The sequence below is a fragment of the Phalangium opilio genome, unplaced genomic scaffold, assembly GCF_054372755.1.
Source record: "Phalangium opilio isolate 3A_F unplaced genomic scaffold, DU_Popi_V2 ptg000092l_1, whole genome shotgun sequence".
NCBI lineage: Eukaryota > Metazoa > Arthropoda > Arachnida > Opiliones > Phalangiidae > Phalangium > Phalangium opilio.
In genome coordinates this window covers 1548301-1571617 of record NW_028324197.1, presented here as the reverse complement: position 1 = coordinate 1571617, position 23317 = coordinate 1548301, and the positions used below count along the sequence as shown (strand labels likewise).

General features: G+C 43.3%; 1 protein-coding gene and 2 non-coding genes across 3 annotated transcripts; 1 reads left to right on the top strand and 2 right to left on the bottom strand.

Annotated features, from left to right (window-relative positions):
* Positions 1–55: 55 nt before the first annotated feature.
* On the bottom strand, positions 56–128 carry TRNAT-UGU (transfer RNA threonine (anticodon UGU)). The gene has a single exon. It is a non-coding gene; the product is annotated as a tRNA-Thr (tRNA).
* Positions 129–533: 405 nt separating this feature from the next.
* On the bottom strand, positions 534–606 carry TRNAT-AGU (transfer RNA threonine (anticodon AGU)). Its single transcript has one exon. It is a non-coding gene; the product is annotated as a tRNA-Thr (tRNA).
* Positions 607–15098: 14492 nt separating this feature from the next.
* LOC149641343 (uncharacterized protein F54H12.2-like) lies at positions 15099–21703 on the top strand. The gene is made up of 2 exons (XM_089850548.1): positions 15099–15755; positions 21401–21703. Exons 1-2 carry the CDS (start codon positions 15099–15101, stop codon positions 21701–21703), a joined length of 960 nt encoding a protein of 319 aa, XP_089706674.1.
* The last annotated feature ends 1614 nt before the right edge of the window (positions 21704–23317 follow it).

Below are 23317 nucleotides of genomic sequence, written 5' to 3'. Positions count from 1 at the left end.
TTAATTTTTTCAAAATTTGATAGCTACGAAATCTAGTTCAAGTAGCATAACAGCGAGGCTCCGACGAGAATCGAACTCATGTTCTCCTGTTTACAAGACAGGCGCTTTAACCACTAAGCCACGGAGCCCTTGCTTTGAGGCGATATGAATGCCGAATATTTCAGTAAATTAACTAAATTATCTCATCGGAACTTTTACACTATTGTTTGCATATATGCATATCTAAATCAACTATTATATTTAATTTTTCAAATTTTAATAGCTACGAAATCTCGTTCAAGTAACATAACAGCGAGGCTCCGATGAGAATCGAACACATGCTCTTCTGTTTACTAGACAGTCGCTTTAACCACTAAGCCACAAAGCCCTTGCTTTGAAGCGATATGAATGCTGAATATTTCAGTAAATTAACTAAATTATCTCATCGGAACTTTTACACTATTGTTTGCATATATGCATATCTAAATCAACTATTATTTTTAATTTTTCAAAATTTAATAGCTACGAAATCTAGATCAAGTAACATAACAGCGAGGCTCCGACGAGAATCGAACTCATGATCTCCTGTTTACTAGACAGGCGCTATAACCACTAAGCCACGGAGCCCTTGCTTTGAAGCGATATGAATGCAGAATATTTCAATAAATTAACTAAATTATCTCATCGGAACTTTTACACTATTGTTTGCATATATGCATATCTAAATCAACTATTATTTTTAATTTTTCAAAATTTAATAGCTACGAAATCTAGATCAAGTAGCATAACAGCGAGGCTCCGACGAGAATCGAACACATGCTCTCCTGTTTACTAGACAGTCGCTTTAACCACTAAGCCACAAAGCCCTTGCTTTGAAGCGATATGAATGCTGAATATTTCAGTAAATTAACTAAATTATCTCATCGGAACTCTTACACTATTGTTTGCATATATGCATATCAGAGAATAGTAAGCCTTGATACCCGCGGGCAGCGCAGGGGGGATGAATTTTTTCCCCCATGGTTTATACCCGCGAAGGGGGGGACGAATTTTTGCCCCCATGCCTCCATCCCCGGAGGGGGTTGGTGTGTCCCCCCCTCACCTCCTCCACCTGAAGGGTGGAGGTTGTTCTTGAGTGTATGCTCTCTGTTTGCGCTAAGTCCCCTTTTTTATTCTGACTTTCACTTTCTCTTTACCCAGCCCGATACCCGCAAGAGCGCTGTGAAGGCTGGAGAGTTTTTGCCTCTCTCTTGGTTCCCTCCTGACTTTCACCGTCGCTTTCCCTTTGACCGTCTCTTTATTTTTACGCTTGCGAATGTACAAGCCTAGCGGCGAGCGCCGCGAGAGCGTTGTGAAGACTGGAGAGTTTTTTTTCCTCTCTCTCGGTTTCCTCTCTCCGATGCATGTGCAAGGCGGGGGAATGCATGTACAAGCCTAGCTGCGCTCGTTTTCTCTCAGTATAGCACTGAAATGTTATAGGAATATATCTCTCGGTTTCCTCTCTCCGTTACACGTGCAAGGCGGGGGAATACATGTACAAGCCTAGGAATTTCTCTCCCAACGTTTTTTTTAAAGCGGGGCATTTTTTTTACTTTTGCGATATGTATGTATAAATCAAGAGGCGTTTAATATTTTATCCATGTTTTATTTGTATATATATATATAATTTTAAATAGGAAAAAATTGAAATATTAAAGGCCTGTTTGTAAATGAACATCATCGGCTACAGCTCTGAGGAAACGTTTTTGCCTATGCCGGTCTAGGACTCCCTCATTGGGGGTACCCGCTCTCCCCTTGAAATAGTCGGTGATAGCGGTATTGAGACTAAAAATAGAAAGAAAAGGTATTAGGGATCCATCTTTAAAAAATAATGCTAATTAACTTACGAGCCCGAGCGAGACGTGTTAACGTAAGCCGGCATAGGGTTTCCGGGAGTGGGTGTTATGTCATCGAATGGTATGAGTCGAGAACTCAACTCCCGGAAGACAACATCGTCCTCGCGGAGATCAAAACCATGTCCGAGATTCTCCGCGCGAATCCTCACTAAGTCCTTATGGACATCAGCAAGGATCCTATAAAAAATGTTTGAATATAGCCATTAAAGTATTAAAAATATAGAGACTTTACCTGAAGAGGCTACAATCATTTGGCGGATGTTCATTTACTCTCGGCGGGTTTTCCTGGGGTTGATGTGGGGGTGGATGACGCTGTTGCCGCTCGTAAAAATTTTGTCTCGGGTCTTCCTCGTCGTCCGTGTACAAAAGAACATCGTCAATATGACTGTACGCCCTATTAAGTTCAAAAGTTAGTCTTTCCACGATTTCAGAAAAAAACAGTATGCTCACATGATAATAGTGGATGATGTTCTGGCCGAAGCTAAAGCGAGAATGATTTTAGTATTGGGAAACTCTCCGTATATATAGTATGGAGGGGGACCGTTGAAACCCAGACGCTCTTTACCCCCCCCCCTTATAATGTACAAAAACGGTTTCTTACCGTTGGGGGCCAGGGGCGGGAAATTGAATAGCCCCCCCGAGACGCGGATATTTATGTTAGCGAAAAAGCCCTAGATCTACCATCTGTTGGGCGAGCACCCCGTAGGCGACTTTGTCGAGGAACAGTTTCGCCCGACGTATGTCGTGCTCGGTTGCCGTCCGAACGGACGCGGCGTCAATCACGCCGTCAACATCAACCTCCCCTTCAGATTCCCTGTATATTCGGGCTCTCCTTTTAAAAAACTTTAAGATGGCCGTATTGAGACTGTAAAGAAAAAAGAAATTAGAAATGGTCTTAAAAAAGAGAAAAAACTATATAACTTACAAGCCGGAATAACAGTTAGCTATGTTTAAGGGCTGTTCCTCGACTAGGGGTGCCTCTTCTAGGGGTTCTACAGGGAATACCATGAAACCTAACAGGGTTTGACCCAGGGCTTCGATAACATAATTTGTCTCGACCGCGTACACTTGTTCGACGGCCGTGCGTACTTCGTTGTTGGCAAGCCGTTCTTCTTCCTCGGCCGCCTGATGGATCTGGGCTAAGATCCTGCTCAAATTTTACGGAAGAAATATAGCTACTAAAAAATAGGAGAAAACATGGAATGTTTACCGTTGGATGTTACAATCCAATGGCGTAGGATCTTCATCATCCTCATCCAATTCCTCATCCAATTCCTCATCAGAATTGGATTCATTCTCGCATTCCTCCTCCCCTCCCCCCACCACCACTTCCTCTAGTTCCGCTAGAGGAAAAGGTTCTTCTTCTAAAGGTTCATCTGGGACAGGTGGGTTTAGAAATTCAAAGACCTCATCCCCAAACGGTAAAGGATTGGGTGCCCTAAATAACAAAAAAACTTATTCTATGATTTCAGGAGAAAAAACATTATACTCACATGTTGAAAGTTTGGTGCAGGATTTAGTCTTAGTAGTAGTGGTTCGTCAGTGTTTAGGCTGAGAGTGATTTTTGTATTGGGTAAATTGCCGTATTTATAGTACCCATGGAGAAACCGGGGGGTTCTTTTAGTCTCCGACGCTCTTTCTATATACCCCAATACAAAAACCTTATGATCTTTCCAATATTCAAAAGTTGTTATTGAAGCAAACGAGACCCCAAAATAATAAAAGTCTAGGCCCTCTCACATTTCTAAAAAAAACAAGTATTTGACCCAGACTTCAAATGATTTCTAACGATAATAATAACACATACCTCGCCGATTTCCATGTACCCTAGCCGCATGTCTTTCAATACATTAATAAATACCAGTCTAGACGCTGTCACATTCCTTAAAAACAGAATTTGATCCCGAGTTCAAATGATTTCTAACGATAATAATAACACCGATTTCCATGTACCCTAGCCGCATGTTTTTCAATACATTAATAAATACAAGTCTAGACGCTGTCACATTCCTAAAAAACAGAATTTGACCCCGAGTTCAAATGATTTCTAACGATAATAACACAATCCTAGCCGATTTCTTTGTAGACTAGTTATTGTTGTCCACAATGCTTTAGAAGCGTCTTGTTATGGTCCTATAAATATATATGCCTATCCAGATCAAATGACAAAAATTACGTTTTAAAAAATTTATTTCAATACAAATTTACACCAGGCCAAAAAGATTGACAACGCTTATACGTTTCTTTAAATAAGAAGTTTGAGACATTAATATATTAAATATATTATACGATTGAAAATCAAAACTTATTCCGCGTTCCTTAAATCTACTTTCAAAAGCCATTAATATTTTATACGGTGAAACGTACGAGCCAAAATATGATAGTTCACGGTCAAAATTAATATGATCTTCAATTTCTTCGAAAGAAAAGAATTCACCGTAATCTATGTGTAATATTTTATATATGGTAATAAGTTCAGCGCAAATCAAATCACCAAGTAATAAATAGACCTGTTCGTTAGATACAAGCTGTTTCACATGTTCATTGATATATGGCATTAATCGATTTAACTCGCCTGCTTCTGAAGCGTTCAATGTGAAGTCGATACTGTCTCCACCCCTGATATTCGTTTCCAGCCTTAGATTGTTAAAGGTTGCGTGTGCTGATGTCGAAGATAATGGAGTATTGGCTAAAATAGCGTCGTATGATGTGGGTTCTTGGCAACTTGTCCATCCGCTAAGCGGACCAATTTTGGATGCAAAAGCTTGCCAGGTGTCAACATCAAAGCGAAACGTAGACAAATCTGGTTCTTTCTGGCATACTCTAATCTCTATATTGAGATCAGACGTGAATCCGAAAGATAGAAATACTTCTCCCAAATGAAATCTCGAATTGATTTTACGAGGTTTGGACGGGAGTTTTCGTTTACGAAAATTATCAACTTCCACTCTTATCTTAAAAAAAGCAACCGTTGCTATTATACCAAGCGAGCGCCCAAAACTGTTACGCAAAAATTCTACTTACAATTCAAGCGACCTTCTTATTCGACTGTCAAAATCAAAGTGAGCCCTAACATGGCTTATGTCTTCATTCTTTAGAGGGGGAGAAAGGGGGTTAGTTCTAGTTAAAGGTTGGCTTCTTTCATATAGGGTAAACATGTCTGGGCAAAGATTTGTTCTTGTTAGAGTTTAGCTTGGGGGTAGAGAGAGGGGGGAGTTCTAGTTAGAGTTTAGTTTTGGGGATAGAGGGGGGTGGGGGTGGCAGTTCTAGTTTAAGGTTGGCTTCTTTCATATAGGGTAAACAGGTCTGGGCAAAGATTTGTTCTTGTTAGAGTTTAGCTTGGGGGTAGAGAGAGAGGGGGGAGTTCTAGTTAGAGTTTAGTTTTGGGGAGAGAGGGGGGTGGCAGTTCTAGTTTTAGGTTGGCTTCTTTCATATAGGGTAAACAGGTCTGGGCAAAGATTTGTTCTTGTTAGAGTTTAGCTTGGGGGTAGAGAGAGGGGGGAGTTCTAGTTAGAGTTTAGTTTTGGGGAGAGAGGGTGGGTGGCAGTTCTAGTTATGGGTTGGCCTCTTTCATATAGGGTAAACAGGTCTGGACGAAACTGTGTTGGTCGGTTCTAGTTAGAGTACGGGTTCTTTAGAGGGAGAGAGGGGGGATGTATCTAAAAAAGATTACATTTTTGCTTCGTAAAAAGCCGTTACGTACAACATGTGGGGGGAGGAGGGGGGTAAGGTGAGTGTTATGACCTATATAAGGCAATATGTTGAGTATGCAAAACTCATTATCTACTTCAGAGTTAAAAAGTAAAGACGAATAGCATAGTCTCGCTTTTAGAAAAGTTTTACAAAACCTGCCCGGACACGTCTTGATTTGAAAGGTAACGTATTTTTATATTCTTTTTTGTTTTTCATGGGGATAGCATTTAACGTTAGTTTTTTTTACTATAAAAACGCGTAAAGATGGATCAAGAATCTATTTTATTCGAGATCGAGGAATTGGCCGCGTTACGACCATGGCCAATTAAGAAAATTTACGCTTTTTTCTTTAATTTATGTACATTACTCAAACTTAACCCAGCTACAGTCGGGGAAATTTTACCGCCTTTTTTGTCTAATAGAGGATACGCTATTCTTGAAACATTTACCGACATATTTAAATATATGTTAAGCGTACCGCGTGAACCCAAACAATGCCGCAACGCGGAAGAGTTGGACACATTCTATAATAATGTGCCTTTAGCGTATCGTGATCTATATAGGTCCCGTTTCGAACAAAGAGCGTTAGAAATAAATCAACGCGATATAGACGCTCAAGAATCTATTTTATTAGAGATCGAGTCGTTGGTTGTTTCACGACCTTGGCCCATTGAGAAAATCTACGCTTTTTTCTTTAATTTATGTACAGTACTCAAACTTAACCCAGCTACAGTCGGGGAAATATTACCGACTTTTTTGTCTAATAGAGGATACGCTATTCTTGAAACATTTACAGACAAATTTAAATATATGTTAAGCGTACCGCGTGAGCCTGAACAATGCCGCGACATTAAAGAGTTGGAAACATTCTTTAATAATCTGCCTTTAACGTGTAGTGAGCAATATATGGCTCGTTTCGAAAAAAGGGCGTTTGACATAGGTCAACGCGATATAGACGAAATGCAAGCTGAAAATCTACTCGTTGATGAGCAAGATGAAAACATGATTAAAGCTTTAAACATTTTCGAAAAGGAAGAATCAATTGTGCGGGAATTTGAATCTTCCCAGAATGACCGTATAGCTCGCGACTTTTTAAACAATAATCCAGAGCTGGGTTTCGCCTCTCAAAACGATTTCGCCTCTATAGATTTTTCGGGTCTTAGTAATTTCCCTGACCAATCTGGAGGCGGAGCGAGGGGGGCAGTTATGACGCCAATAGATTCTCTACCTCACTGTGAAATTACGGATCAAAGAGTGCAAATGTACCCAAGATTTAACCTAACGGGTCTCGAAATCACCGTAAGAATAACTAATAATTTGGTTGAAGGCTTAGCCAATATTGTCCAGGCCGTTCTTAATAGGTTAGCTCCATCTGATATGATTCAGGTAACGGCCGAAAGTTTAAGCTTGCCAAACAGGGGCGAGATATCACTCTCATTTCGTAGAGCTAACCAATTGGACTCTAAATCTGTTTTAGATGAGATAGAGTCAGTTTTATACGATGATGAGTTTGAAAGATTCTTTTTGGGACCCATCGTCTTAAAATTTCACGTGATGAGAATCCCGGTGGAAGGGTTTGGCCGTGCTGCTCCCAAAGGAGTGCGGTCCTTTGATATCTTTTCTCGTGACTCTCGAGGAATTATCAGGATCGTGAACAATGATAATCTGTGTCTAGCGAGAGCGATTTCCGTGGCAATTGCGCATTCGGAACATAAGAAAAACCCGACTAATATCGCGCTTAAAAACAAATTTAAGTCGATTTCGTACACACGAGCGGATAGAGGCGATACGGCCTCTCAACGAGATGCCGCTATAGAGCTTTGCCGCAAAGCTAAAGTTAACCCGAAAGACTGTGGTAAAGTAGAATCTATACAAAAATTTAAAGCCGAATTAGCGCAATATAATATATTAATATATATTTTTAAAAATAATTTGCCCGAGTTGATTTTGGGGGAAATCGACAATGACGACAATAGACCTCGTTTGATATTAATTAATCAAAATAGACATTACAACGTCGTCACGTCTTTAAGACCTTTGTTCGGGATGGACCATTACTGTGAAAATTGTCTGGTAGGATTTAGAAACAAGAGAGATCATAGTTGCAATCTTTATTGTTACAATTGTTTACGAGATCAAACTTGTACGGGTGCTGACCGAGCGTGTGACAAATGTCTCAAGGTTTTCAAAGGAGATGAATGTTTTAATTATCATAAACAAGATGGTGTAGACGGGAAGAGTATTTGCGCGCAACTATTTCATTGCAAACAATGTTTCACGCAAATAAATTTATTTAAGCGTAAAAATCAGCCCCATACGTGCTGTGAGACCTATTGTTCTGTGTGCAGTAGATACACTCCCAGTCCACACTATTGTTACGTTCAGGTAATTAAAGAAGAACCTCCTAAAGTTCGCCAAGCTAAGAAACAGAAAGTTGTCCCTGATTTGCTTTATATTTTTTATGATTTTGAAGCGATTCAGATATTAGAATCTGAGGAAAAAAAGGGGCGTTAGTCCACCAGCCTCTCCTTTGCGTATCAGAGATGGTCTGCGAAAGTTGTATCGACGTGCCCGAGGCTGGTTTCGTCTGCGGGAAATGTGGGTCACAAGGTCCGAGACAGAGAGTTTTTGAAGGGGCAAACCCTGTTTCAAATTTTTTAGCCTTTCTAAGAACATTAGCCTCTGTCAAGAAGGTAACTTTATTGGCCCATAATGCTAGCGGATACGATAATCAGTTTCTATTGCGAGAGATTATGGCTCTAGGCGAAGAATTTAAACCTAACTGCATAATTAACGGCACTAAAATTATAAATTTGACTGTCTTTAATTTAAATTTCCTTGACTCTTTCAATTTTATCTCCGTACCACTCTCTAAATTCGCCGCCACTTTCGGCTTAGAAGATGCGGCAAAGGGTTATTTCCCTCATTTTTTATTTAACGTGGTTAAAGATCACGTCTTCGACCTTAATAATCAATTAGCAACAAATTATGTCTTAGAAAACCAAATGCCTCCTCCAGAAGCTTACGGGTCGGAAAATTTAACCTCCAAAAATCTCAAAGAGTTTATGGAGTCGTACGATAAACAAATTGAGGAGAAAAAAGGCTTTAATTTTCTGGAGGAATTAAAGTTTTATTGCATCAAGGATGTTGTGATATTAAAGTTAGGTTGTCTAGCTTTTAGAAAAATTTTCTTGGACATTGCCCTGGTGGAACCTTTCCAGGTCGCGTGTACTATAGCCGGTTTGTGTAGCTGGGTATACAGGAGACACTTTATGGATAAAGATTCTATAGGCATTATTCCTCATAACCTCTATAGAATAATTGATAATCAGTCACTTGTGGCTATAGAATGGTTATCCTGGTATGCTCACGAAAATGGCGTAAATATACAGTCTGCGTTTAACGGCTCTGAAGCCATAGTTTTGAAAATGAAAGTGGACGGTCTTTGTGATAAAGATGTTCTAGAGTTTAACGGGTGTTATTTCCATGGTTGCCCCAAATGCTACAAAGTCAACCGTAACCAATCTTTGCAAGGTGATCCTGGTCAAACCTTGAACACCTTGTACGTCAGAACTTTAAAAAAGAAGGAACGAATCGAGAAAGCTGGTTTTAAAGTAATAACGAAGTGGGAATGTGATTGGACTAAAGATAAAACCGATAATCCGGCTATTGGTGTTTTTCTGGAAGCAGAAAACATTAAAGAAAAAGTACGCGAACCTTTAAATCCTCGCGATGCCTTTTTTGGTGGAAGAACGTCGGTACTTAAACTATACCATAAAGCATCCGGCAGCAAGAAAATGCATTACGTTGACGTAACTAGTCTCTATCCTTTCGTCAACAAGAGAAAGAAGCTGCCAGTCGGGCACCCAGAAATTTTACTGGATAATATTCCCGACATTTTCACATTCGATGGATTTCTGAAATGCGAAGTTTTACCGCCAATTAGCCTCTTTCACCGCGTTTTGCCAACAAGGTTAAACAATAAATTAGTTTTCACTCTTTGCCGGGAGTGTGCCTTGAAACGTTTCCAAGGAGACTGCCACCATTCCGACGAAGAGCGAAAACTAATCGGCACTTGGGTGATTGATGAACTTCGTGCCGCTGTAAATCGGGGTTATGTTATCCTAAAAAAGACAGAGGCCTGGAAATACAAGGTGCGGCAATATAACCCTGAAACTGGCGAGGCCGGCTTGTTTCAAAAATACGTTGATTCGTTCCTTCTTCATAAGCAGACGGCTAGTGGTTACCCCTCGAATTGCGCTACCCCCGAGGCACGTGATAATTATATTAAAAATTTTAAAATTAGAGAGGGCGTACTTTTAGATCCAGCCAAGATTAAAAGAAACGAAGGGTTGCGTAGCGTAGCAAAACTTGCCTTGAATAGTCTTTGGGGTAAATTCGGGGAAAGAGTCAAACCAACCAAAACGGAAATTATCAAAGAACCCCGCAGACTTTACGAACTCTTAAGTAACCCGGATGTTGAAGTAAAAAGCGTTTTAACCATAAATGAAGAAACGCTGCTAGTCAAATGGGTTCCTACGACTGAGGCCGACGTTGTTTTGAAGCATATCAACGTCTCTATAGCCTGCTATACAACGGCTATGGTCCGACTTTGTTTATTAGAATATCTGGAAATTGTCGGGGATAAATGCTATTACCATGATACAGATTCTCTGGTGTACATGTCCCCACTTGGAATACCACTAATAGAAACTGGTAACTTTCTGGGTGAAATGACCAACGAATTGGAAAGTTATGGTAAAAACGCCTACATTGATACCTTTGTCAGTGGAGGATGCAAAAACTATAGTTATTGGGTAACAGATCAAGACTCTGGCAAAAGGTTCAATATAACCAAAGTCAAAGGGTTTCGTCTTAATGTCTCTAACGAAAAACTAGTCAATCACGAAACTTTAAAAGGATTACTAGGCGTTGATTTAGACAAACCCCTTTTGCCCATAACTGTTCCAATTCCGAGACACATTTCGAGGCTTCCCAATCACACGCTTGTCTCTATAGACACTCACAAAGTTTATAGAGCCACGGTCGATAAAATCCGTATACTAGAGAATTTCAAAACAGTCCCCTATGGCTACCAGAACCCAACTTAATTTATTAACTAATTTATTGATTTATTTATTAATTTATTTATTTATTAATTTAAAACTAATTTATTTATTTTTTAATTTAAAACTAATTTATTTATTAATTTAAAACTAATTTATTTATTAATTTAAAACTAATTTAAAACTAATTTATTAATTTATTGACTAATTTATTAAATTATTTTTTTAAAAGCGTATATTGTATATTTAAAATAAAAAGAAAATTTAAACTGATTTTGTTCCTTTTTTTCCCGCGCTTCCTGTCATACGCGTTTCCCTGTCATACGCGGCACGCGACGCGTTTCCTTACTATGCACGACGCGATCATTTCCGCGAAACGAAGAAGAAGAAGAAGACGCGCGCGCGACCCCTATATTAACGTTTGGCCACTTAAAGGTTAATTTATTTAAGCTCGAGAACTCGGAGAACAATGATTCCCTTTTATCATCCGTGTACCATAACGGTAAATGGACCGAGTTGGGCTGGAAGGACGTTTCTTTGCGAAAGAATCATTAAAAATCATCGGGAAATGTTTGAACCCAATATCGCTGAAATTATTTTCTATTATTCAGAATATCAACCATTTTACGACAGGTTGAAAGGTTTGGTTGTCTTTAAGGAAGGTTTGCCGGATATGAACGAGTACGATGGGTCTCGAAATTGTCTTCTAGTAATAGACGATTTAATGGATCAGAACAAATCAGGTTTGATCGGTTCAATTTTTACCAAGTTTAGTCATCATCGTAATTTAAGCGTGCTATATTTAACTCAAAATCTTTATCATAAATCCAGCGATGCTAGGGACATAAGTTTAAACACAAATTATTTGATACTGTCCAAGCAGGTTAGAGATAAATTGCAAATAAATTATCTAGCTAGACAAATGTACCCGCGTAACCCGAAATTTTTAATGGAGAGTTACATGGACGCTACTGAACAACCTCATTCGTATTTGCTATTAGATTTTAAGCAAAACTGTCCCGAAGATTATAGGGTTAGAACAAACATATTTCCCGATGAGATCATGGTAGTGTACGTGCCCAAAAAGAGATAAATAAGACTCGTATCATACACGAGCATTCATTTGAATTATGAAACGCCGTGCGATTACATCACAGCGAGACGTTCTCGCCCTCTTGAGTAAACTTAAAAAAGGACCTAGACACGCCTTTATAAGATCAGCGGATAAAGGTTTAATAGACGCTATATCAGAATTAGTTTCAAATACGCTACACGGAAACGTGAAATTGAATTTGGCTCAAAGAAGTAGGCTATACAGGTATAAGAATAACCTACGCAAAATAGCTAGTAAAAGAATAGCTTGGAAAAATAAAAGGGCTATTTTATCGAACCAAAAGGGAGAAGGTCTTTTTTCTTTACTCGTACCGCTTCTTTCCTCGGTTATCGGAGCCTTTAGTTCGTAATGTACCATAAAATGACCTTGGTACCCTTGAATGAACGGCAAATACCGTCTCAACCCACTATTCAACCCGCTGATACTCTAAAGACAGATGTTATACAAGAATTGAATAGGGAGATGCAAACGGTTTTAAACAACAAATCGTTAGACGATCGCTCCAAATGGATTTTGTACCAGCAGCTAGTCCAAAGGTACAATAACGTTTCTCGAGAAATCGTGCCGGATCCGACCGAAAAATGGATTGACATGTTCCCCCTCAAATATAAGGGGAGAGCAAAGAAGGTTTTTACTCAGTTGCAATCGCTTGGCGAAACCTTAAGGTGGTCGAAAGAAGGAAGACTATTTGTAAACGGACGAGAGATCAAAAATTCTGATATAGCGCAGTTAGTATACCATTACATTATCCCCCTTTAAGAAATACCCGAAGGCTGGAGCGATTTTCATAGCATTGTAAAAGAAATTGAAGGACCAAAAAACGCCGTCTCTCCCGAACCAGTCCCCATCCTACCCCCTCCTCCTCTCCTTCATCTCACTTCCCCGCCAAAAAGAACGCCCTTAAAGAGACGGCTAAGAAATTACAATAAAGAAAATTCAAGCGGGGTTCGTTACGTTACGAAAAGGAAATCTTCTTCTTCTATAATAAAAAAATGGCTGAGCTTCAACCCAACAACACCGAAAAATTAAAAACCATATACTATGATCCTTCTAACCCCGCTTCGTTTTCAGGAATAGACGCTTTACATCGAGCTGTTAAAGATGATGGTATATCGAAAGCGGAAGTAATTTCGTTTTTGGAAAGTTCCACCCCATATACTTTGCATAAAACGGCTCGTAAAAAGTTTAAGAGACGTCAAATTATAGTTCACAATATCGGTGATTTGTACCAAATAGACTTGGTTGACATGCGATCCTTGGCCAAAGATAATGATAACTACACGTTTCTATTGACGTGTATAGATTGTTTTAGTAGAAAACTATGGGTCGTGCCTTTACTACGTAAGACGGGAAAAGAAGTTGTTAGAGCCTTAGCTCTTATATTCAAAGACCAAATACCGATTAGAATAGAAACGGATAAAGGGAAGGAATTTTTGAATTCCTCGGTCAGAAAATTTCTCAAAGAAAAGGGGGTTAAATTCTTTACAACCGAGAATGACGTCCACCACGCCCCATTGTAGAAAGAGTGAATAGAACGCTAAAGTCTCGTATGTTTAAACTGTTTACCCATCTCCATACTAGAAGGTATATCGACCACCTGCGAGATATAGTGACGGCGTATAACGGCGCTTGGCATAGTACTATTAAGATGACGCCGAATAACGTTAAGCCAACCAATATATTAGAAGTGTATAGAAATATTTACGGGACTGAAAACAAAGGACAGAAAAAACGCCCTCCTCCCCGAATAAAAGTGGGTGATTACGTTAGGGTTAGCAAAGTAAAAATGGTTTTTGAAAAGGGTTACGAAGCCAATTACTCCACCGAAGTTTTCCAAGTTGATTTTATCGGAACTGCCCGTGATCCAGTGATTTACAAGTTAAAGGATCTGGAAGGAAACCCTATAAGTGGCGTGTTCTATCGCGAAGAGGTTCAGAAAACGGTTAAACCTGAAAGGTTCAACATTGAAAAAATTATAAAGCGGCGAAAAAGGCGTGGAAAATTGGAGTTATTAGTATCTTGGGAAGGTTACCCGAAAACCCAAACCTCTTGGGTTCGTGGAGAAGATGTCGAATCAATCGTTTTACCTAACCCTACCAAGTAACGTCAACGGCTCGTTATTTCCCGATAATACCAGGGCGCATTACTGTACCAAGCTACCTAACCCTATTCATTTAAATGGAAAATGGGAAGTGGCTCTAGTAGATATATTGTATACGTCTACGTTTTACAACGTGCCAAGGCCTAAGGAAGAACGTGATGTTAGTTTTCATAACGTTTCCAGATATGGGAGCAAATATACCGTAGGGGAGGTAGCCGACGGCAAGAAAAGAGAGAGAAAAAGTAAAGACGCTAGGCGGGAGACCATAGTTGCGCCCGACGTTCCCCCGGGCTTTTACAAGTCTATAGAACATTTAATAAACGTCATAAATAATTCGTTTGACAAAAATGGCCCAACACTGCGGCTGATTTACGATAACGTAACCGGGCACATTACTATAAACCAATCTGAAAAATTATTTAAACCTAATTTAAAATTCGAAAAACCCATTGCCGAAATACTGGGATACGATGAAGCTAGCGAATGTATCGGTCGTAGCCAAAGGCCCTCTAATTGGAATTACCACGTTCCGGACCAGTTATTTATCTATTTAAATATCGCTAGCGATCAGATTGTAGGCGACCACTCGGTTCCTTTACTACGGATCGTTTCGGTTAATGCCAAGAAACCATACGGGTCTCAAATATTTCAAACCTTTACCAATCCTCATTATGTACCCGTTGGTAAAAATTACTTTGATATCGTCGAAGTTAATATAAGGAATAGTTTGGGGGAACCGGCGCCATTTGAATACGGGAGCTTAACGGTTAAACTACACTTGCGATGCCTAAGCCCGACGTCTTAGAAAGGCGAGAATGTTGCTACAAGCAATATTACAATAATCAAGCGGGAACCGGAACCGGAAGTTATTATATAGGGACTAACCCTAATTTGAAAGGACATGGGATAGGATCGTTCTTCCAAGGCTTAGCAAGGTTTTTTAGGCCTTTGCTTACTAGCGGTGCCAAATTCCTCGGCAGAAAAGCCGTTAGTACAGGGACCAAAATTTTCAGTGACGTAGTATCGGGCAAGGATATTAAAGAGGCCGCTAAGCAAAGAGTAACGGAAACTTTAGATGATATTAGAACACAGCATGGGGGAGGGGGGAAACGTCGCAGACGTAAAAAACCCTTGAAACGAAAACGGGCTCAAAGTAAAAAAGGTATAAAACGAGCGGCTACCAGGAAAATAAAGCCAGTTCGCCGTTGTATACCCTACAGGTCAAGACGACACGATATATTCTCCTAAACATGTTTCAAGCGACAATATCTGAGCTGGACTTTTTCGAATCTGTCCCGATTCAAACATCGGTAGAATCGGCCAAATATGTTTGCTATCGACCTATTTCGGTTTTGGGTGGAGACTCTCAGATTGAATTTTACGTTCCTGGAAATGGTGAAGAATATATTGACGCCTCTCTAACTATGCTTTATGTTCGAGCTAAAATAGTACATACGGACCGTACCGATATCGATGACACAGATAACGTAGCGCCCGTCAACAATTTTTTACATTCGCTCTGGGATACGGTGGAAGTAACCGCCAATGATACGCCTATTTCATCTTCAACCGGAAACTACGCCTTCAAAGCCTATCTAGAAACATTGCTAAACTATGGAGGAGACGCGAAAAAATCTCATTTAACTTCTTCTTTATGGCATAAAGATACGGCTGGGAAAATGGCTTCTGCAACTGAAAACCAGGGACATCTTGTTAGGAAAGAGCTAGCAAAGGGTTCGAAACAGATTGAAATGTACGGAGCCCTACACGCTGATATGTTTAACGTTTCAAAATTCATACCCAATGGCGTCAGTCTTAGAGTCAGGATGACCCGAAATAAACCAGGCTTTGTTTTGCTCGGAGCTCCTCCCCCCGGTGGCGTATGGTACAAACACGAAATACTCGAAGTAGGTTTATATATTCGTAAAGTGCGAGTAGCCCCTCGAGTAATGCTAGCTTTAGAATCGGCTTGGACTAAAGCCACGGCGAAATATCCATTCACTAGGACAGAAGTGAAAGTTTTTACCATTTCGGCAAATATTCAAAAAACTACTATAGATAACGTATATTTAGGGGTTTTACCAAACAGATTCCCAGCGGGTTTAGTAACTCATATTATTATTATTGTTGATGAGGAGGGTACGCGCCCTAGCACCGATGCCAAAGGCATATTGTGCATCCTCGTAATCAGGCCTTGAATAGGCCTGTAGCTGCAGCGTAGCGAAGAATTCGCTCCACCGTGAGAGAGGAGACCCTCGAGGGTTCCAGGGTGTGTGAATCAAAATATTCTAATCTAAGCGAGGCGAAGTAGTCGCACTCGCAAAGTACGTGGGCGGATGTTTCTTCCATCTCCTGACACGACCTACAGAGAGGGTCGTCGGCAAAACCCATCAGATGGAGGTGCCTATTAAGCCGGCAATGCCCGGTCAAAAGACCGGTGGCCAGCCTAATATCCCATCTGCCGAGCGAAATTAGGTCCCTAGCACGAGACCTGCAGGGACCATCGACAAACAACTTTGTCTGTCTCTGGCCCTCCATGCTGTGCCAGAGCTGATTTTGTATGACAGTCAACCTGTCATGCAGACACCGTTTGACGTGCCTGTAGGGGATGGGGACGGCCGGCTCCGGCCCCAAGAGCTTGGCCTCCGCACCCCTTTTCGCAAATCTATCGGCTTGCTCATTGCCATAATAACCGCTATGCCCTGGCACCCAGTACAGCAGAACCCTGTTGCAGGATGCCAGTCGCGCTAGCAGGTCGAGGCAGCTACGCACCAGTTGAGAAGAAATCTGACACTGGTTCAGAGCGTTCAGGGCAGCCTGACTGTCAGAATAAATTCTCACAGTCCGTCCGGTATACCCTTTGTTAATACAGTAATCTGCGCAATAACAGATCGCGGCAATTTCAGCCTGGAACACACTAGCGAAGGTGCCCAGGCAAGCAGAAAAGCCGACCCTTGTGGTTTGACAGTAATAGCCGGCGCCAGCGCCGGAATCAGTCTTGGAGCCATCGGTGAACCAAATGGTTTCACCCCCAGTGCCAAGAGGCAGCAGGTTAGTCCACTCTGCCCGACTGGGGAAGTGGATACTGAATGGCTTAGTGAAATCAAAACTGGTAACGGTTTTGTCAGAGCACATCGTAAGCGACGGCTCAAGTGCGGCGTACTCCCGAAAGAGCTTCGTATGGCTGTAATCCCAAAGTCTTGGAACCCAACAGCCACTAATGTTGAGCCTGTAGGCTCCCATGACAGCCTCCTCCTCAATGAAGAGATGAAGAGGAAGCATGTCAAGGAGCACCTCCAGGGAAGCAGTTGGGGTCGATCTCATGGCCCCCGTAACACCAATGCAGGCAAGCCTTTGAAGCTTGCGCAGGGCAGCCTGCACCGTCTTAAGCCGGACCCTTGTCCACCAGACAAGTGCCCCGTAAGATAGTATGGGTCTGATGATCCCAGTATAGAGCCAGTGTACAGCCTTGGGGTTGAGGCCCCAAGTCTGGCCGACAGAGCTCCTGGTCCTCCAGAAGAGCATCTTGGCCTTCTTAATACACCGATCAAGATGCGGCTTCCATGTGAGTCTACAATCAAAAGTCACCCCCAGGTATTTCACCTCGGAGGACTTTGTCAGGACCTGGCCAAAGAAAGAGATATCATTGAACAGATCCTTAGTATTCTTCCTCGTAAAAGGAACAAGGACAGTTTTATCAGGATTAACGGTGAGGTTAACCGCCTGACACCATTGCTCCACGCTAGAGAGAGCAGATCTCATAAGCGCGGTAACAGTATCCGGGAACTTCCCCGTAAAGACTATCGCTACATCGTCCGCATACCCGAAGCAGCAACAGCCCCCAGCACCCCCGAGCCTCCCCAGGAGCTCGTCCACCACCAGGCACCACAACAGGGGGGAGAGCACTCCACCCTGAGGGCAGCCCCTGCTGGTAGTCACCCCTAGAGAGTCCCCAAGGAGGGACGCCGACACCTCGCGGTCGGTAAGCATGGACTTGATCCAGCGGCCAAGAGTGGCGCTGATGCCAAATCTCTCAACAGCTTCAGTAATAACCGAGCTAGAGACTTTGTCAAAGGCCCCCTCGATATCGAGGAAGACAGCCAGTGAAATTTCCTGAAACTCGAATGCCCTATCCAGGCAATTCGTAAGGCCGTGAAGGGCCGTCTCAGTGGATTTGCCTTTATGGTAGGCAAATTGTGAAGAAGAGAGAGGAGTTATCGAAAGTACCTCGTCTCTGATGTACCTGTCCACCAACTTCTCCAGAATTTTGAGGAAGAAGGAGGTCAGGCATATGGGTCTAAATGCTTTCGCCTCGAGATAGGAAGCCTTCCCGGGCTTGGGAATAAAGATGACCCTAGAGCGTTTCCAGTCACGAGGTATGTGACCGAGAGCAATGCAAAGTCTGTAGATCTTGCATAGCGGAGAGGCGATGTGGTCTAAGCCCTCCTGCAAAAGCAGAGGGAAGACCCCATCGGGTCCCGGAGACTTGTAGGGCTCAAAACAGTTGACAGCCCACCGAAGCTTGGGAATCGTGACAACCTGTCTGGCTACAAGCCAGTCTTCCCTCTTAGCCCTGTGCAGGACAGGGTAGAGAGAGTCAGGGTTTGTTGGATTAATAAAAGTAGAATCAGGAAAACGGACCTCCAGCATATGCTTGAGAGTCTCAGCCCCAGATTTAGTGTACACACCCTCCCGTAGCTTAATAGCATTAAGTCGATGTGTGCTGTCGTGCGCTAGAATCTTCATGACCCTAGCCGTGGCAGGGACATTGGAGATTTGCTCACAGAAGGTCCGCCAGGAGTCCTTCTTAGCAGCTCTAATGGCCCTGTTGTAGGCGTTAAGGGACTGCCTGTATCCAGCCCAGTCACCCGTGCGCTTGGCTTTGTTAAAGAGCCTGCGCGTGTATTTACGAAGCCGGCTGAGATCCGCGTTCCACCAAGGGACAAGCCTCGAGCGGTTGACGGTCTTAAGTGGGCAGTTCCGGTGGAACGACTCCATGATGGAGCACTGTAAATCACCAGCAGCCCGATCAAGATCCTTAGGTGAAGTAAGTTTAAGAGTGTGACCCCCTCCGTAGCGTAGGATTAGGTCTTCCCTATAGCCGGCCCAATTAGTCCGTTTTGGGTTGCGTATCTCCGTCCCCGCCGGGACAGAAGTAATCGCGACAGTAAAGCAGATGTGCCTATGATCCGACAGAGACGGTTCATTTGACACATGCCAGTTAGACACGGAAGACACGAGGTTTTCTGTGGCTAGCGTGAGGTCAATGACCTCCCTTCTATTAGAAGTAACAAAAGTAGGTTCATTGTTTTGATTAAGAATATAGAGTTTACAACCAACTAAATATTCTAGTAAATCATCACCCCTCTTGTTGCAGTCAGAGCTGCCCCACGTGATGTGATGAGCATTGGCATCGCAGCCAATGATTAGTTTGTCCCCTCTCTTTTCACATTGATTGACCAAATTGATCACCTCAATTGTCGGGAGAGAGTCCGCGTCGTGGGCAAAGTATGCGGAGGCAGCCGTGATAGTCAACTTGGCATGCCCAGTGGCCAGGACTAGATTCACGGCCGCCGTGTCCTGGGATGTGTACAGCGGTAGAGAGATACAACAAAGATCCCTCCGAACCAAAATACACGCCCTAGGTCTAGCAGCAGTTTGGTCATAGAATAATGACCCCGCCGCGTCAAGACCGAGGATTTTGCCATGGCAAATCCACGGTTCTTGTATGAGGGCCAGATCAAGACCCTCTATAGCAAACCTCCTGCAGAGTACCGCAGAGGCCGCCTTACTATGGTGCAAGTTGATTTGAATTGCACGTAGCGTCCCCATGGTCCCTAAGAGAGGGGTTCAGAAGGGACCTAGCTACACCTCATCGGTCCCGAGAGGGCTAATGGCACCTCCCCCCCCGACAGGCGAGCTCCCAGTCCCAAGATCCTCCCCCTCACCAGGACCACTAGAACGCTCATCGGCTGAACCCCGAAGGGTCCCATCCGATTCTTCCAGTAGGGTGGACTCATCCATGGAAGAACGGACTTCCGAATGAGCCACCCCCCCCTCCCCCTCTGTGCCTAGAGCGACACCAGAGAGCTCCTCCGCGAGATCCCCCATCTCGCTAGTCCCACCCCCCGCCGCAGACTCGGCTACAGTGGTTTTAGTGGTTTCCGTGTTCTGAAGGAGTTTGAAGGAACCCTTGTCCACTCCAGTATAGCCCACGAAACCAGCATTCTTAATGGCTTCCAATGAGGAGCCATCAATTAGCAGTACCCAGTACCGTACGGCCCTGTCCACGTACGTCCGGATACATTTCCAGCGTTCAGTGGCAAAACCTGCATTAAGGACCTTTAGGCGCCGAAACAGCACCGCCGGCTCCTTGGTGATCTGGTCCTTGGTGCGGAACATTACCTTAAACGGCTTGGGGAGTTCGCTAGCTCTCATTACTGAGAGCACCGCATCCCCCACCACCGAGTAGGCTAAGTTGTCCTTCAACCATTGCCCAGTGAACGAATCCTCACAGGAGTATACTAGGGCCCCGGTCGTCAGGCTAAAGTTCGCAAGGCGCGGTAGAGGGCTCCCCGAAGGTATCCCATCCAGCGCCCTTAGAATCGCCTTCTGAATTGGGCCCACGTCTTCCTCCGTGATGACCGCCGTCGGATAGCCTTTTTTGACAATGGCCATCTTTTCTGAGCTGGCGGCGTCACTATAGGACTTAGCCTTTTTCGACGCCGCCTGCGAGGTACTTGGTGAGGGAGTCGAATCCTCCGCTCTGGGCCTCTTCATTGGGTTGTCACGAGCCATCGCACCCCCAGCGGCGGTGGAGGCCGTTTCAGACCCCGATTTGACCTTTTGCCGAGCAATCCGTCGTTTGAGACGACGACGCAAGGTACTTTTCGAGGGCTTGCCAGACACACGCAACGATAAATCGTCACGAGTTTCGCTGGATACAAGCCCTTGTGAAGTGGTATCAGTGTGGGTTCTGCCTTGAGCAGACCCCTGCACCGTAGGTTTGGTAGTGTTAGAGTTGTTTTGATTTAGTTTATCCATGGGAATCCCACGAGTAAGGGGGCAAGTAAAAGGTCACCACCCGGTAGTCCCCCACCCGGGTGGAAGGCTAGATACAACGGGGTGTCGCCCGGTGCCCCGAGGGGATCGTTAGCGATACCGAAGTTTTACTTCCCCAGTACCATGCAGCCCTCGGCACGATGCCTCAACACCTTGGCTTGGGAAGGGCGCGTATCCGCTTAGCCCACACAACGTAGTGGTTACCAGCTCTCACCACCGAGGAGGTGTGATACTTCGCAATGATGAGGACCCAAGCTAGCGTGTGTAAAGTTAAGAACGCGAGCGGGAAGCCATAGCAAGGGAGGGGAAGAGAAAACACTACATCTAGCTTGCGTCCCCAACTTCGAGAGCCTTAGTAACTCATAACTCGTATAACGGCAAATTGAGTTGGAACCCTTTCGACTTCCAAAACTTTAACGTGAATTATATTAATCCGATTATCGGCTCGGAACAAGTACTAGCTAAGCCTTTGCGACCAAATTTCAAAAAGTGTCTTTACACTAGATCATATTATTCTCTGTTTACCGGATCTGGTACTCATTACAAAGACGATGGTAACGAAATATCTATGAAGGAGTATCCCAAAGGTTATACGCTTTACTGTTTTGATTTGACTCAAGATGGTACCGCGTCAGATATAAATCATTACAACCCTATACGACAAGGACAATTGCGACTTGAACTCGGGTTCGAAGAACCAGTACCCGAAACGCTGAGTTTGATCGTTTATTCAGAATTTCAAAGTTTAACGCACATAGATCATAATAGAACCGTCGTTGTAGATTCGCCATGAACGCTTCAACCATAAGAAGGGTTTTGAGATACACCCGCGGATTCATGGGCGTATACCCGCGCGATGTTCTACCCAAATATATCCTTCGATACCCGGCTTCCATTGTTATAAATCTAGATAATCACAAAGGAAACGGTAGTCATTGGATTTGTCTCTATATCGATGGGAATAAACAATGTTATTATTTTGATTCCTTGGGCTTGGGTCCCTTGACAGAAGATATTAAAACATTTATGAGAGAAAATTCTACGAAAATAAACTATAATAGGAGGGCTTTGCAGCCCCCCGACAGTTCCGCTTGCGGTATATACTGCGTTGTATACATTATGCACAGAACGAGGAGAAGAAGCACAAACATGTTTTTCAAGAAATTTAAGAGGGATCCGTGGATGAATGACGTCATCATTTCCAACCTATATAAGAGAACCACGCCCTCCCACTGAATTCTCTTACCCTATCCCGACTCGGTATTAGACCGTGTTATGACGTCAGCCGTTCCAGCCTCTATAAGAGAAACACACACCCCCGTGAATTCTTGTATCCAATCCCGACTCGTTTGGTGTTATGACGTCAACCAATCTCTATAAAAGAAGCCCTACGGTCGTTAGAGGATTCACATCTACTCCCGGCTCGGTTTTAAACAGTCATCCACAGACTCGCCGCTAGTTATTATTATGAAGTCCGCCGTTATTGAATTAGAATACCTGAACGGATGCACTCGTAGTGATGGCAGCACGGACATTATCGTGAAAGAAATGGCCATAACAACCATCGAGGCCAAGCCAGCTACCGTTTCCTGGACATTCGCGCCGCCGTACAATAAATCACACGTCTCGATTTCAAAACAACGGCAAAACCAGTGGGTTTCGCGTAATCTGCACCGATTGGACTGGAACGCCGGCCTAACCTCATACGCCAAACTCGACGAATGCCTCGCCGCCGGTCTACAGGGGGTCGACCTAATCTTTTCAAAGGGTGACGAAAAAGTCACCTTTCTCTCTGACCGTTTCAACAGAACGGTTCACGACTTGAACGACTTCAAGTGTCCGAAAGCCACGACCGCGGACATCATTTCTCTTCCCGTACGGTGCTTGTACCCTCACCCCGTCGGTGAGCACCGAACGGCTTGCGCCTTTGACAAGGCTTTAATTTACGCCTTATGGGCGCACTCTAACAAGGCCGAAATTAATATTTCGTGCAATCTAGATATCCTTAATGATATTTACGTGTAAAAATAATGAATAAATGTATTTTTTCCTTTAAAAATGATTTTATTTTTTCAACATACACATATTACAGCTTGAAACCAGATTCTCTGAAGGGGGGGAGAACATGTCTGGTCGTGTTATTTGCAGACGAGTGACGTAAACAACATTTCTAAAGGGGGGTGAGAGGTTCATAGCAGGGATGGCGAACGGGTCGGGGCACGAATTATCTTTAATCTTGGGGGGATCCATTTGGTTCGAATGTCGTAAACAACTTTGTATACAAAGAACGTCTGCGGCGCTGACTGACAAGTCTGGGCATGATTGATAGGGGAGAGAGAGGGTGGGGGCAGTTCTAGTTATAGGTTTAGTTTGGTGGAATGGGGGTCGGCTCTTGATATAGTTTGAG